We start from the raw sequence: 16,284 nt of genomic DNA, 5'->3' as shown, positions 1-16,284 counted from the left end.
CATTTGGCTGAGGAAATGGAAATCTCACACAGGAAGTTCTGGGCCTCATTTTGTGGAGATGGAGTCTGTTTTCTGTTTGTCGGCTGCTCGGTGTGGGACCGCTGCCTGCTCATGTGAACTGCTGCCCATCTTTGGGCAGGAACTCAAACTGGGATCTATCACGTGAGCCTGCGTGCACCAATCCCCCCTTCCCCTTGCACTGCCTGCGCAGGGAGCCGCTGAGCCCTTGGCGACGGGCAGCTTCAAGATGGAATTTCTGATTGGGTTCGTGCAGCCAGCGCTCAGCGCCTTCCCTGGGACGAGCTGCCTCCCCCCACTGTGGGGCATGGGGCAGCATCCCCCCGGGGTTGCTGGAGCAGGTGCGGGCTCCTGCTTGCCCGCTGGGGTGGGAGAAGGCAGTGGTGGCAGCCTGCCCCGGAGCACGGCAGTGCGTGGCTCTTTGGGGAGCAGTGGGCATGGGTTGGGTGGCTCTACTACACAAGGTCTTGGTCTGCTCGGCGGAGGAATGAGGGTCTTTGTCTTGTAGCAGAGGTCCAACTGCCTCCCCACCTTGCCCTCTCCATGGAGGGTGGCTGAGCAGCTCCTCTTGTCCCACCATGCCCATACTCTGGGGCATGGGCAGCCTTCCCCAGCTGGCTCCCAGCTCCTCCAGCCTGGTGCTCTTTGGCTTAATGCAGAGCATCTGTCTTACCCACAGTGAGGAGACTGGCTGCGCTTTCAGCCCAGACCTCTTGTGCGGATGGGTGTTGGTGGTCTGGGGCTCTGTGACAGCAGCGGCTCCGCTTCCCTGGAGGTGTGGGTAGTGATGAATAGCAGGGAGCCAGCTCCGCTCTTGGGCACGACCTGGGACTTGCAACCTTTTCCCTGGAGGTAGGAAAGGAAAAGGGGAGCACTGGGTTAGTGTTTCAGCTCTCTATTGACACAAGCCTGCTGACTGGCCTGGGGCTGTTCAGTAACCAGGTAGAGTCACCAAGGCTGGAGGTTTAGATAGGAGCAGCTTCAAAGAAGTTTAGAAGTAAAACATGGGTCAGAGCAGCAGGCGTGTTGGAGTAAGCCAAGGTTTATGGGCAGGGTGAGCCCAAGAGTGAGGAGAGCATGCAAGGAGCAAGCACAGATGCCAAGTTGTAGAACTCGGTGAGGGGCTTGTGCTGTTTCACGTGTGTGCTCTGTGCCCCAGCGGTGGTGGGACATGCCGTGAGGCCCCCACCAGTGCCAACGGAGAAGCTGGCTGGACACACTGAAACCGCCTCCCAGAGCTCTGCAGCCGTTGCTTTCATTGCCCCTTGTGATGGTGCAGGCACAGAAAAGGGATGGTAAAAAAAAACACAAACTGAAGCACAGAAGCACCCTGCAGGGATGCCATGAGCGTGCTAAAGCTTCTGGAAAAAACAGGCCCTGTACCCACCTGGCAGCCCACTAGGAGCAAAGGCCTGGCCCAGAGCTTGCATCAAAGTGCAGCTCGTCCGGGGCCAGTGCTGCTGCCAGAATGACGGCCTGGGCTCAGGGCCAGCAGGGCAGCTTGTCAAGACTCCGCCAGAGCCTAGGGCTCGGGCTGCCGGGGCTATACGTCCTGAGGCCTCTGCTCACACTGCATTCGCCGTGTTCAGGATCACTCGTTCTTAGTAAAGGAGAGAGCTGGGGGACTTTGAGAACGTCTAAACTCAGCCCAGCTGTGGCAGTTGGTTTATTGCTTTCAGCTGGTACTTGAACCCAGGTCCTGGTCTTGGAGTCTTTCCCAGGTTTAATCCCCGGAGCTTTCTCTGCAGCTGTATGACACTGCGCTGACCCCGAATGAGGATAGGAAAATAGAAACGGTGCCAAGCCAGAGTCTCTTTTTCATTTGGAGTCTGGCTGTCTGCCCATGACCAGGGTTACATAATGGGAAACATAGCTGGGGCTCTGGAGAGCCCGCGTTTCACCACGCTGCCCAGACCTTCGCGTTCTGATGCTATATATCTTCCTAATTGTAGCTCGGATGCATTTATCACACTGCTGGATTTGAGTCCTTACAATAAAAAAAAAAAAAAAAAAAAACCACCCCCAAAAAAAAAAAAAACCCACACCAAATTCCTCAGCTCGCTGCTTTCCCCCTTGGACAGAGGCGGAGGGAAAGGTGTGAGGGGTGAGCACTGCTGAAACCCAGCATGTGGCTGCGAGCCTTGCGGGAGTGGGCTCTGTAGAGTGGGATGGGAGGCTCAGGAGGCTGCGTCTTCAGGGTCCTTTTTTTGGCAAGGGCTTGGGAATGAACCCCAGCTCCTGGTGGGCATCCTCTCCCTACCTGGGGGCTCAGTAGTCCTGAATTCAAGCCAAATGAGAAGCTACACCTTTCCCCAAAACCACTGTCCTTGGTCTAGCACACTCATCCAGCTTTTAGCCACACCTGCACAGTCACCGTGGCTCAGGGGATGCACTGGGATGTGTTTTCAGGCCAGAAGGCCATAGAGAGGTGACAGGCTGCTTAGATTCCTCTCTTGGGGCTGCTGTGTGTATTTGAGAGGTTGAGGTGTCCTTCCCATCTACCAGTTTGGGAGAGGGGCTCAGTGAGCTTTCTGTGGCTCTTTTTCTCCCATTTCCAGAATAGGAACTAAACCTGACCGTGGACATCTCTGCTTCAGAGCAGCAGTGTCCTGTGGCTCAGAGATTGTGTGTCTGGACTAGTTGTTGCCAGGTCTTCTAGCAGCAAGCAACAGTCACTTCTGTATCTGAAAATTATTTATATCTGCATGTTTCACGGCAAACGTTGCATTGAGGTCCGAGCAGATGGTCGTTTTGAGTAGTTGCACTGATGTGCAACTGGGTTAGAGAAGTGTCTTTCATACCAGCTGTCCTCAGGATTAACTTGCAGAGGTTGGGGTGTAAAAACAGGGAGTCCTGGGGAGAGGGAAGCAGAGTGGATCTCCTAAGGCAGATATTAGCAGCAGATGGGACAAAAGGCAGATCTCCAAGGAGGCTGCTGTCATTCAAGTGAATCCATCTCCTTTTGGGACATATGGTTGTGAAGAGAGCTGGGCAGGGGAGAGCACAACTTCTCCTTGCTCTACTTTGTTGCCACAATGAAACCGTTGCTAAATGAAGTGCAAGAATCAATGGGGAAGCCACTGGCTAGACAGACAAACTGCTGCAGGGCTGACCCTGGCAAATCTGCGCTTCTTCCATGCTGGAGTGAAGGGCCTCTCACTTTGTGGAGACTGTCTGCAAGCATTTAAAAATGGTTAATTTAAACCAAGTATTAAATTAAAGCCAAAAGCTCTGAGCACATTCTAGAGCTTACCTTCCCAGAGAGATCTGCCAGATCGTTCTCATCACATCGCTCTTGCAGAGAAGTGTCACTGAGATGGCAGCTCCCACTGGGAGGGATGGACAGAGTCTTGGACAGGGGTGCCAAGACCTTGCTGGAGACTAAATGGAAAATCCCTTTTGCAGATCTCAGCCTTAGTTAGTAATGCTGGCCACCAGAGTTTCTCTATCGAGACATCAAAGCGAGGATTGAGAGGTGTCTCAGTAGTGTAAACCTGGCTGAGAATGAAGGCACAGTTGACCGAAGCAGAAGCCAAAAGTCTCTATGGAGAAGGGGGCTGTGGGGAAGCAGAGGCTGGCTGGGAGGAAACTGCACCTCTCCTGGGGAGAACATCCCTCTAACTCCGAAGGCATGTTCTTGGGAGAGGAATGGGTTTATGGACGCCCGGCTGGCCAAAGGGAACACATACAGGGCAGAGCGGGGGAAATCGTTGGTGCCATGGGGTACAGGGGCTGTGACCACATCGTCCCCGCTCTGGGCAGCTGTGTCTGAGTCCAGGACAAGGTTGGCGAACGCCTTTTGGGAAGAGCTCCCACCGCCAACCCTTTTTTATTCCTTGCAGAGGAGCTGCTTTCAGTTTGGCTTCGCCTGGGCCAGGAGAGAGGAAACCCAGGAGGGGGATGCGGAGCGCTTTGTGCTGGGGTGGGCACCGGTGCCGCCTTGCACCAGGAGCCGGTGGGTGTGCATCGCCTGGCCCCGGGAGCACGCGAGCCTGAGGCGTTTGCCATCTGCACGGCAGCATGGCTCTTGGCGGCTAGGGAACACAATGCAGGGCTTCTTCTGCGCCGCGCTTTCCGGGTTTGTTCTGCAGCTGTGGAGTTTGAATGTTAGTGTTTAAACAAGCTGGTATTACACAGGAAATGGCCACCTCCACAGGCCCCCGCAGGCTTGTAACATGGGGTCATTGTGCTTGATATTAATCACCAGGCAGCCCGCGCCCCTGGTGAAGATGGTGGCTTACGCCGGCACACCACACGGCACTGTGGCGGCTGGGGATTTGGCGAGCATCAGGCTGGCCCCGGCACCCTCTGCTCTCCCCACATTTCAGTGCGTGCCTTTTGCCTTGCGGTGATGCCTGCCCATCGTGGGCATCCCTCTTTGCTCGGAGCCATCCCCACGCAGACCCGCACGCTGGGACTGCGCTCCAGCCTGTGTGCTCAGCTGCGCACTTGTGCGGTGCTCTCACCGTCGCCTGGCCAGGCTGCGTCCTGTCGGTGTGCAGCTGGGCTGCGCTCACACTGACAGCTACATTAAACCTGGAATTCTGAGGCAATAAAAAAGAAATTAACTCTTATTTTTTTTCCCCTGTCCTAGTGGAATAAGCAAATGTAAATGTGTCTGTGGGGAAGTGAATGAACCCCCGTTCTGAGGAAAGACCTCGCGCTAACCCCCTTCTCGCTTCCTCGGTTAAAAGCTCTGGGAGCCTTATCCCGGTACCTGGGAGCTGCGTGCCTGGGCTCGGTGTCAGTAATTCAGGGCCTCCCTCCACAGAGGGATGCCAAAGATGTGGCACTGTGCATACGCAGCGCTTCCAAGCACCTGGGCCTGCCTTGGCTTTGCAGAGACGCTCCGGTACCGCAGCGCCGTTGGGTGACATAAGCCAGAAACACTTGGAGGTGGTCACGGCAGCATCCTGGGAAGGAGCAGTGGGGAGAAAGTGCCTGGCAGGGCTCCCGAGTGTTGTGTGACCTTCTAGGGCAAGTGCGTGTCCCAGCAGGAGATCCACGGTACCGTACGGTGTCGGCATGAGCTGTTTGCCTTCGCTAGTTTTGCCAGCGGGTAGCAGCTGGTAAATGATGTTGGTGGTGGCAATGCTGGGAGATACACTGCAGAGGAGCTGCACTGAGTGTAGCTGCACCCGAGGGGAAGGCAGCCCCGCTCTCTGCAGCGCTACCTCTGTATCACAGGAGAAAACCAGAGCAGAAACGCCAACACATTCTTCTTTGTTGGCTTTTTGAAGGCTCTGCAGGGTGTTGCATGTGAGAGAGTGCTGCCCGGCTGCCAGCCGCTGCTACAGAGCTGCTCAGGGTTGCATTGCAGTGAGGTCTTGCTACCTGGGGAGCCAGCACAGTCTGTGGTTTGACTGAAGCAAGCCCAGAGTGGAAACCTAACACATGCAGTGCAAATGACAGATGTGGCAAGGCACTGCAAAGCTATAGGGAGCCGGGGATGAAGGGGATAAAGTGACAGGAACTGCTTTTGTGCTCGGGGGGTGGCAAGGGGCTGCCCTGCCTGGCAGCGCTGCCGAAGGGGCTGGGGGCAGGCAGCTGCTGGGGCAGAGGGGAGGGGACTGCTGGGCTGGGTGGCTGCGAGGGTGTTAGCAGCATCAGCTTGGTGGCCGTTCACATGGCTTTTTTCTGACTCTGGGTGCCAAGCCCCATGGAGGGAGATGGCTCCCTGTACTTCATCTGTGCTGCTCTTTCACCCCATTAGCACGTGGACCCCAGTCCTGCCCAGCATCCTACCCTCACTGGTCATCTTCATCCCCTGCCTACAGCTCTGTTTCTTTGGGAATACAGGCGAGGTCTTTGTTTCTTTCCTTTCTCCTCCACCCTGACCCCATGCACCTGGCTGCCTCAGCCCACCGGGAGCATCCTCAGCATCAGTGCCCGTCCCCAGTGGGCTTGTTCCCCAGCAGCTGCAGGCACTCTCCCTGTTCCTCTCCCCTGCTGATGCCTGCAGCTTCTGCATCTCCTTCATCCAAGCTGAGCCCTCATTGCAGCCCACACTGGTGGGGCCCCACCAGTGCTATGTGACCGGACTCAGGCAGCCAAGCCCAGTTGCCAGCAGGGCACTGGGGGAGGGCTGAGCCTCCCAAGCCCTGTGCATCTCCCATGGGCAGAGCTCGCCTTGGAGGTGGCCCAGAGCAGCCCTATCACATCCGGTGCTTGTCTCTGCAGCCTGGGCCGGAGGATAAACTATCAGGGCTGTGGGGCAGTGGATCATTCCTCTTATTATTTTCTTCTTTTGCAGATAGGGGTCGTGGAAAGTTCAGTTCCTTTTAACCCTCACAGCTCTGTTTATTTTCCAGCTGGTAGCACAAACGCAGCGTTTCCCATTACATCACAAAGGGCCTCGGACAGATCCCTCTGAAAAACGTGTTGCAACTGTTTATTTTTTTCCATATTTAAACATTTCTGACAGCCAGACCTGGCTGAGCCAAGCAGTGGAGCTTTGTGAATGAACCCAGCTCCTGGTGTCTGTGCCCAGAAGGCTTTGAAGGACCTCTTCTCCTCTGCGGTGTGCGGGCTGGGGCTGGCTCCGGGACGTGGGTGACTCTGCGTTACATGTGTGCTGATTACGTGCTGGGCTTTGATTAATGGCTCCTCATTCTGCCTGGCTCCCAGGACGCTCTTGAAAACAAGATGTTTCATTTCAGTGTGCTTTCCTGGTACATTGATTCCCGTAAATAACCGAGTGCAGACTCTGTCCACCTGGAGCAGTTCAAAGAGCAGGGGGGCCTCCCTCCAGCCCTGGGCTGCCTCGGGCCGCACCGGTCACTGCTGCGCGCCCAGTGATACTGGCTTCCCTGTGCTTTTCAGTGCCCCAGAGGTGTGGGGTGGATGAGCAGCCCTCCTTTCTGCCACCAGAAGATCAGCCCTTGTTTCCCCTGTTCTCTGCTTTTTTCCTAGTTTATGCACTAAAACAAAAAAAATATCTGAGTGCTTTTAGAAACAGGAGAAAGAAATGCAGTAGGAGGCAGCCTGGTTGGCTGCAGCGTCCCGGTGCTTGTTGCCTGCTTCCCTCACGGTGGCCCTCTCTGGGGTGCCAGGGTGTGCTCAGTGATGGGATGTGTGATGAGAACGTGCGGAGAGCAGTCCAGAGCTGCCGGTAGCCTTGTGTTTGCACCCGGCTCCCTGCATGTCACTGCTGCTCCAGGAAGGTGAGACGCTGCAGAGGCAGCTTTGTAGGTCACTAACCAGTGTTGAAACCATGGCCAGAAGCAAAACACGGCTTAACCCCCCGCGGCTGGGGTTTAACTAAAAAAAAAGATATAAAATCTCTGTGCTTTAGAGCGTGGCTGCAGCACGTGGTCGCAGCAGATAACAGCTGCGCGAAGGAGAGGGTGCCCCAGCCTGGGCTGGAGCCCCCCAGGTGCCTCTTTTGCCCCGACAGCAGCGCGGGTGTTCGGTCTGTCCTCCCAGCAGGGTTTAAAATTGAGTAACAAGCATCGTTGCTCCCATCTGGAACGAGCTGGGTTCCTGCCGGCACTGCACAGGGAAGCTGCTTCCCGCGCATGTGCCGGCTCGGGAGCAGGCAGAGGTGGGCAGAGCAGCGGGAAGGGCGAGATCCTGGGAGCCGTCCCCATCCAGGGGGACGGGTGGTCGGTGTCAGCGCTCGCAGGCGAGGGTTGCAAGCCCTCCTGGGTTCGGTGCCAGCGCAGCTGCGGCTGGAGCCCTCCCGGTGGGGTAGGTTAGCGGTGGTGGCGTGCCTCGCCTCGCCTCACCTCTCTGGTATTCGCTGCAGCATTGCAGGCAACTCCCAACACATTCCAGCCCCGAATTGCTCACGTCTCTCCTCGTTCTCCCAGGGTCTCAGTAGATGTGTGGGCGACGCTGGCTGACTTCTGTAACATACTGACCACAGTGAATCAGTCGGAGGTGCCCTTGTACAAGGACCCAGATGACGACCTTGCCCTGCTTAGCCTGGAAGAGGATCGGCTGCTTTCGGGCTTCGTTCCCCTGCTGGTCGCCCCCCAGGAGCCCTGCTACGTGGAGAGGACCTCGGACAAGGTCAGCAGTAGGCCAAACATCCCCCCTCGATTCCTCCAGACTTTTATTCTTGGGAAGTTTTCTGTGCAAACGGAACACGATTAAGTCATTGAGAAGGGTGTTAAGGGAAAATATCGACCTTTCAGCCGCTGACATCCAGCTCTGTGTCATGAAAACCCCTCTCGACTTCCTCTGGTGTGTGTGTGCTCGCTGGCATGTTGTATATACGATCATTTCCTCACTTGTTTAAATAGTGCAGCTTGTGTTGGCAGTGCTCTCAGTGCACTCCAAATGGTTTGCATCATGCTTAAAGCACCCTCCCCCTCCCCCCGGCCACAAAACTCTGCCTTAGGAAGGCAGCCAGGACTTTTTTCCTTCTCTAAAGAGGAGAGTGATAAATAGGTGACTAGAGAGAAGCAGACACCATGTGTTAACGTACAAAAGGCTTTTAGGAATATGAAGCATTCCCCACTGCCCGCTCTCTATTTTCCTTTCTTTGCTCTAGGAGCCCATTCTAGCCTGAACTTTCCTTTGGCTGTTTGTTTTTAGAATAATGAAATCAGTTCCCTTGTTGATGTGGGGTTTTGGGTCTGCTCTCTGCCACCACCTGGCCAGAAGGGACCTGGGGGCTGCACTTGGATAACGTGTCTGAACCTGATGGGGGATATAAGAGGCACAATGGCATTTGTTTTGCACGCCCTTGGAGGCACGGCAGGATAAGAGTGGCTCTCAACAGTTTCCTGCTTGGAGGCAGGATCACAGCACCAGAAACGCTGCTCATCTGGGAAGCTGTGGCGTTGGTGCTGCGAGAGGAGAAGTGGAGATGCAGAGGCTGGCTTCCGTGGAGAGCCTGCATGTGACGGTGGCAGCGTGCCTTCCCATGTGCCACTTCTTGATATTTGCCTGAAACGATGGTGAGAAATTTAGGACATTTGTCACAGAGGGACCCAAGAGGTGCAAATTTGTTTCACCTCTCTGCCCAGCCCATGCTCACAGCACTGCCCGTGGCACAGGGTCCCAGTAAAACCAAGAGCTCTTCCGGCTTGGCGAAACACCTTAGTCCAGGAAATCATTGTGGAAAAATCGATTTTCAAGGTTCTGTTTGAAGGGGTTAAAATAAGAAGCGTGCGGTTGCCATTGCTGTCCTCAGGTAGTCTGTTTGACCAGTGTGTGTTGTGGCCTTACCAGGGTTCTGCTGGGGACAGTCCCAGAGCCCCATTCTCTGTGCTGGGACTCCTTCCCCAGCAGCCACAAACCAGAGCCCCCAGCAGGCAGGTGAGGTGGCTGAGCAGCTCCGTCTGGTGCCCCATAACTTGTGGGAAGGGGTCGGTATTCCCTGAACTTTGCCTTTTCTAACCACACACCAGTTTATTCGGAGTGCCATCTACCTGCCCTGCCAGGCATTTGCACTCATCTTTGGAAAAGAAGAGACGTATCTTTTGCCCTATAGCTACACCTCAGCTTCTGAGCTGAGTTTTCTCACTCTCCTAGCTCCCTTTGGTTGTGGTGCTTTATAAAGAAACTGTACAACACCACTGGTGGGGGCTGGTGCCCTTCGCAGCTCAACAGCAGCCACCCAAGCATCCAGGATTTTTAGGCATGGTGGTACCAGCTCAGCCCTGCTGAAAGGACGACAGATCCCAGAGGGAAGAAGCTGGGCCTGGCTGGGTCTGTCCCCCCCTTATTTTTGGTTTTTTTTGCCGCCTCTGTGGGTCTTGTTTGGTTTGAAAGGGGCTGACTTGGGAACCGTAATCCCACCCAGCAGGCTGGGGTGTTTGTGCAGGTCTGAGCCCCCCTGTTGTGTACCAGTTGTGCTGTGCCATCTCCTGGTCTCTGCCTTAACGCACCAAATGCATCACACTGAGGTAGACAGAGGAACCCACTGGTACCAGCGCTGCCTGGGACACGCTGAGCAGAAGCACTGGGTTCTGTGAGGTCTGTTCTCCATCCAGTACTGACCGATGTTTTCATTAGTGGTCAGACTGGTGAAACAGCAGGTGTGCATATTCACTTTGCAGAGGACACCCAAGAGGATTAAGGGGAGGCCAGCGAGACAAAGCAGAAATCTCAAAAGCCTGACTTCCATGTAGGGATTCAAGAGCTCAGGCTTTTTAGTCTAGAGGAAATTCAGGGAAAATGCAGTAAGCTGCTGCACAGAGAGCAAGCTGTCCTCCAGCTCCGCGCTGAAAAGCACAGAAAAGAATGGGCATAAATTGCAGCAAAATAGATTAAGACTAGACTTTAGGGAAGGCTTCGTACCTTTGGGTAGTTAAGCACTTGAAAGCAGCCTCCTTAGCGATTCTGCAGAATCTCTTCCGGCTTGGAGATTTGTAAGAGCAGGCTGGGTGGCTCTCCCAGGTACAACATGGGTGGACGTGAATGCTTTAGAAAAGGAGGCAAAGTGACCTCTTTGGATGTTCCTACCCCATTTTCTGTGATTCAGTAATGCAGTAGAAAGGGACTGGAGTGGCAGCTGCATCGTTACAGTCAGATGACTACCTTGTTCCACAAATCTTCTCCTTCTGCAATATTAATGACGTGAATTATTTGACTCTCCAGAAGTAGGCTGTTGTAGAAGGCAGTGCAGACCAAGCCAGGAAGGTATGACTGAGAGGCACAAATACATATGCCTTTCACAAATGACTGTGAGCAAGATACAAAAAAGCACTTCCCTGCAAAGAAGCCCCTAATCCAACTCAACCAAGGGATCCTTGTGTGTGGCCCCCAGTCCACCATCTGCTCCCTGCCCTCCTTTTAGTGTGCAAAGCCCAGATGAATCTGACTCCTCAGCAGACGCATCTCTGGGCTGTTTGCAGTGGAAGGGTGCTGTATCCGTGCTGAGCATGGTGGCACAAGGGGATCTCTATCCCTGAGCCTCAGTGAGGCGATGGCAGCAGGCACTGCAGCGGAGCAACTCTGGCACGTACCGCATCCAACTGCGTTGCAGGAACTTCCCCATTTGCCTGCTCCTTGTTGGTCACTGTTTGACTGAGCTGGGAGCAGGTGAGAAATGTTTTTTCTGTGCAGCAAGAACTGCCTTTCCTATACTGATTTTTCATTGCTTTTTAGCAGGAGTTATTTTTCTGCACCCAATTTGTTTCTCTTGTTCTCAGACTTGGCGCAGTTTTCAGCCCAAGTTCCTGACACTTCTTTGCTGGAGAGGCAAAGAAAATGTACTGCTCTTTATATGGCACCCTGTGAATGTCTTGTGGCCTGGGAGGAAGGTTCTGGTATGCCAAAGAGGCTCTGGGAAGCTCACTGTGGTGCCTTTCCTATCACTTGCATGGCTAGGAAGAGGCGGTTGTATTTTTACTGTTTTTTCTCCCTTGCTTGCTGATGCTCCAAATCCTTACCCCATGCTTTTGCACCATAGTTTTTTAAGGAATTTGTAAAATTTTGGAGGGAAGGCATCTGCTGAAAGGCAAGACTGGAGAGTATTGGGTTTAAAATGGTTTTAGGTTATTGGCTCCTCCAAGAAGATGGTTGTTTTGTAAGCTATATAGGACAAACACTGTGCTTCTTTTTGTTCTCCACATCCCATTTAGTAGATGGAGCACAGTATTCAGCCAGAGTTTCTCAGCAAGTTTTTGAGCATTTGGCCTGGCTCTTATTTTGAGTGAAAATGTTCTGACTCTGTTCGTTGCCATGAAGCCGCGCGTTCAGATTCCTGCTGGAGCCAGTGTGACACTCAGAGCTTCCCATCGTCTCTTGCACTGTCATTGAAGCTGTAACCAACAAAAGCTGGCTCCAGGGTGAGCATAACTTGGTGATGTTTTCCTGGGCGTATGTTGGGCAGATATCCATTGCAGCTTGTGTGATGGAACACCATTGAACGTACCAGTCAACAGCAAACTATGCAGCCTGGTGCCTGAGCTGTCAGACTGTGTCTGCAGCATTTGCAGCTGAAGGAGACGCTGCCAGGACCTCACTCACCCAAGCGTTGTACCCAAGGCAAGAGCAGGGAGCAGCAGCATAGCTGCATAGCTAAGGTCCAGGAAGAAGGGAGGTAAAGGTGGTGTGTGGTGCCGCTGTGGGGCACTTTGAGTGGAAAACGCTTGTGTTGTGTTGAGGTTAAAGCAAGTCCTAGCTGTGGTGCATCTGAGCTTGCCGTGGGTCTGTTCTTGTGCAGCCCTGGGAACCTGGGGCATGTCCTGGTTTCCTCAGCTCTCACCAAATCCTGTTGTCTGGGGAGCATCCTGCTCTGCAGTGGCCCCGTGGGGCTGGTGGCAAGGCTGGAAGAGGGCTGCAGGTCACCCAGCATGGAGCAGAGCAGGGAGCTCCTCTGCGCAGGCACATGGCATCACAGATTGCCTGCATCCCTGCAAACTCTGCACGGGCTTGGTGTGTGCATCACCCCATGCTCTGCCGCATGCCCCAGCCAGGGAGATGTGGAGGAGAAAGTGTTAATGTCCCTTCCCACAATAAACCTCTCTGCATGGGGGGTCCTGAAACCTGAGCCTCTCTCTCCTCCCCCAGCCCTGACACACGTTAATAAAAGGTTTTTAAACGCCAATAAAAAGGCAGCAGCCCCAGCTCACCAGGTCCGGGGCCCAGGGTCCTTGGGAAGGCACTTCACAAATGTGTTTTTTGCATTTTCAGGCTTTTGGCTGGTGAATAAGATTGAGGAGAAATACTCCTTCCCCTGATAACAATACAGTGAGACGCAGGATCAGCAGTGTGTGGATTAAAACCAGACGGTGCATGATTAATACATATGCTTATAGGGCTAGTCACTGTGGTTCCCTTCTCTCAGAAAGGCACTTTCCCCCCCCCCCCCCCCCCCCCATGTGCACGCTCATGTGTGGAATGGACTGTCTCAGATCCTCACCACTCAGCTAGTCTCAACCCTGTCTCACCTCACCAGGCAAACGAAAGCCCTAAAGTGCAAGGGTCTGAAAAATAGCTAGCAATGTTTTACTGCCCCAGACCTACAAATTGGGTACTGCGTGGCTCTTCCAGCTCCAGGGTGGCCAGTAGCTTCCCACACTTGGTGCCGATCTTGTTGCACAAGTCCTTGCTTCCTGCTATTCGCATTACCTGTCAGTGCAGATAGCCTAAAATCCAAACTTGGTTCTCCTTAGAAAACATAATTTTCTTTCCTCTGTACTATCCAGCCCTGGTGGACAGTCCAAATTTGACCCTCTCTCTTGTTGCTCTAGATCTGCAGAACTAGTAGCCTTTGAATTAGCTGTTTAGGAGCTAACTATTATTTAGGCTTGGAATAAAATTAGTCCTGTATTGTTATTCACGTCACTTATTTATTATTATTGATACCATAGTAGTTCAGTCTTCTTAAGGCTTGCAGATATCTCTTGGCAATGTGTAGTCATGTCTGATGCTTCTTGGAAAGGGAGCCCCAGGTCTAAAAGCGCAGGAGGAGTAGCTGTCAGAGTGACTGGGCTCTGTCATGCCTTGAAACACCAGAGGTTTTGTCCTTTCCAGGACCAAATGACTCCTGGAATGCCAGGGATGAAATCCACGTTGGAGTAGCCACGCTGCAGTGATTTTGGGAGGACTTTTGCAAGGCATCAGAGGAAGGGTAGCAAGACCAGGACTCTGAGAGCACAAACTTTGTAAGCAGAGAGAAAACCCCAGTGAGCAAATGTAACTGTTCTTTTTCTCAGCATCCTTTCCATATTCCCATTCCATAGCCTTGGAGCATCTCCCTCCAGCTGGCAAGGAAAAGCACTCAGCCCATGAGAGTGAGAGCTTCCAGCTTGGAGTTTTGTCCAGAGAGGAAAAGGGAAACTGTGAGCAGAGATCGGAGCCCCAGGTAGGAGAGTCCAAGGAGGAGTCATCCTTGAAAAACTCCTTCCATTCCTGCCTGCCTCGGTTTCCAAACAAGCAGTGAAAGATCCCTGCCACAGGCAGTCCTGCTTGGAGCAGGGACTTGGCAGGAGCTGGCAGCCCCGAGGCGGCAGTTAGAAATGTTTACATTTTCTGACCAGTATCTGAACTCCATCCCAGCCTCGACCTTCCCTTTCATGTGGTGCCTTTGGATTGTAAAACGCAATTAGGCTAAATTATGGGCCATGTTGGAAGATGATGTCATTGGGTGATGGAGGAGGGGCTGGATTTTATGCCACCACGAAGGTAGCGCGCAGAGTATCACCTGCTTTGAACTCCTCATCCATCCTTGGCATATTCTCGAACCACAAGTGGCAGGGGCTGTGTGGACACCACCGGGGCCTCCCTCTGCCTTTGCCAGGTGTCATTGGCATAGTAGGAATTGTCAAGCCGAGTCCACGTCCCCTGGTCTGGGTGGCAGAGGTGGGTACACTGGTGTCCCTTGTGCTGTTTTAGACGTACCTTCATAGAAATGGGTGTGAGTGCTGTCTTAGTGACGGCTGCTGTGTCTCCTAGGGCTGTGCAGGGCATCTTCCAGGGAGGCATTCTGTTCATTTCTCATTTGGTCTCGGGTTTTAATCACTCTTTAAGCTAGGAGAGTTTTGAGCATATTCTTAAAACTGCGTTTCTCCAGCTGAAGGTAAAGGGAACTCATGGCAAACAAGCACTAGCGCTGCACAAGGACACTCAATACAGCCCTGGAGAAATCCGCAATGTGGAATAATAGTTCAGGCTCTTAAAAGGGGGGGTGGGTTTTTTTTTTAAAAAAAAAAAAATACTGCAATAAATCTAGCGAGTGGAATCTGAGGGAAATGATCCCATCTGGAAAACTCCAGCGCTGGTGCTGCTGAAGGCTTAAGGAGCGAGGCAGATCGCAAAAAGAAAACCCTGCAGTCTGAGGATGACAGGCTTCTTAATTGATGTCCATTGCAACTGGTACTCTGCCAGTTTATGTTGGCCACCTTCCAGCGTGCTGTAATTTTGGGGCCAGGTGTGAAACGTTTCTGTTCCATCTTGTTCCCAAGCACCTACAGAAGCCTCACACATCTCACTTGAGGCTTCAGCCCTGTAGGAAACAGCTGTACAGGTATAGGTGAAAGGAAATGTCACAGCTGGGCTTGGAGTACTCCCCTGTGCCTTGCCTAGGGCTCTGTTTGGGGGGCCGCTCTCCCCCCGCCATGCTGGGTTTGGGGAGGTGGCCACTCTCACAGGCACACCTGCCCGTCTGTCAGCAAGGTGCTTTGAACATCAGGGAGCTTCTGGGAAGAATGGTCAGAAACCCCCTCTTCAAAGAGGAGCCCACGGTGGTGTGCGTCAGTCCTGGAAGTGGGGAATCCAGCCTGGGAGAGCCCCAGATGCTGGCGAGCTGTGGCCATCTCCTCTGGTCTTTTCTGCCTCGGGGGAACCACAGGGAAATTTCCAAGAGAACAAGAGCAGGTCTTGTAGAAAGCACTGAGCCTTGATTTCAAAAGCCTGAGAACCCAGTGGGATCTCCAGCAAGTTGTCACAGGAGCCAGTTTTCAATCGCTGTTAAAAACGTGCATTATTTGCAGGCTAAATCTGTTTTGTTTCGATTTCCGCTAATTTAATTTCGCTCTAGGTTGGGAAGTCCTCCGTTGCTGCTCTGACCCTGATATATAAATGTGTCTCATGTCCCTCCATAAGCTGAATAGACGGAGTAAGAGGTGTGATGGTCTCGCAGGCACAGTTTGGATCCCCTGAGCCATTCTCCTGGTGCTTCTGAGCTGTGGCTGTCTGGGCTCGATGTGTTGCTGCTGCACCAGCTTGTGATGAGGAGGTGACGGCTGTGTCCTGCTCTCCATACCTACCAGGCACCGCAGCGTCCTGCAGCCCTTGCTCCTAGTCACACAGCTTTGCTTTTAGCTGTATTAAATAGTGTGTTGTTTGCTCCCGAGTAGGTGACTGACCAGTTTTAAGGTTTTTGTCTGTTGGGGAGTTGCTCTCTTCAGAAATTGGGAGGGTAGGAGACGGTGTCTAATCTGCAGGCTTTATCAGTAAAGGTTTTCTTTGTCCAGGTCACTGAACCTATTGTTAAGCAGCATAAGCCCAAGCAAGCTTCCCCGCAGCCCCGCCAGGACTGCCCTCCTGTTTACGCTGACATTTTAAGACCTCTGTTGACCAGATTTTAATCCAGTCCGTATCCTGTCCACTTGAGTCTCTGGGGCATACTAGCTTTTCATGTCCTCTCGCCCCAGCCATGCAGAGTGCTCAGACAACTGCCTGCCTGATGACGAACAGCCATGGCATCAAGCTGCAGAAACAGTGTTGAAGGCAGCAGGAGTTCAAAGCCGTGCAGCTGCTTTGCCACAGCGAAGCATTAACAGATTCCATAGCCCGGGCCAGGCAGGCGTGATGGCGAGGAGGAGCGGATACAACAGTAACTCCAGTCCAGCACCCCTCTGCAGA

The 16,284-nt window shown here is 53.3% G+C and overlaps 1 protein-coding gene across 3 annotated transcripts in view; it reads left to right on the top strand.

The window, feature by feature from the left end:
* SMG6 (SMG6 nonsense mediated mRNA decay factor) overlaps nt 1–16,284 on the top strand; it is a 115,785-nt gene that overhangs the window by 57,343 nt on the left and 42,158 nt on the right. For all 3 annotated transcript variants that reach the window (XM_055796773.1, XM_055796772.1, XM_055796771.1), the window contains one exon: nt 7,830–8,031. In XM_055796773.1, the coding sequence (XP_055652748.1) occupies nt 7,830–8,031 (202 nt within the window). The remainder of the gene's footprint in view (nt 1–7,829; nt 8,032–16,284) is intronic.

The sequence above is a fragment of the Falco peregrinus genome, chromosome 2 (genome assembly GCF_023634155.1).
Source record: "Falco peregrinus isolate bFalPer1 chromosome 2, bFalPer1.pri, whole genome shotgun sequence".
Lineage (NCBI taxonomy): Eukaryota > Metazoa > Chordata > Aves > Falconiformes > Falconidae > Falco > Falco peregrinus.
The sequence above is the reverse complement of the archived record's forward strand: the minus strand, read 5'-3'. Positions and strand labels throughout refer to the sequence as shown.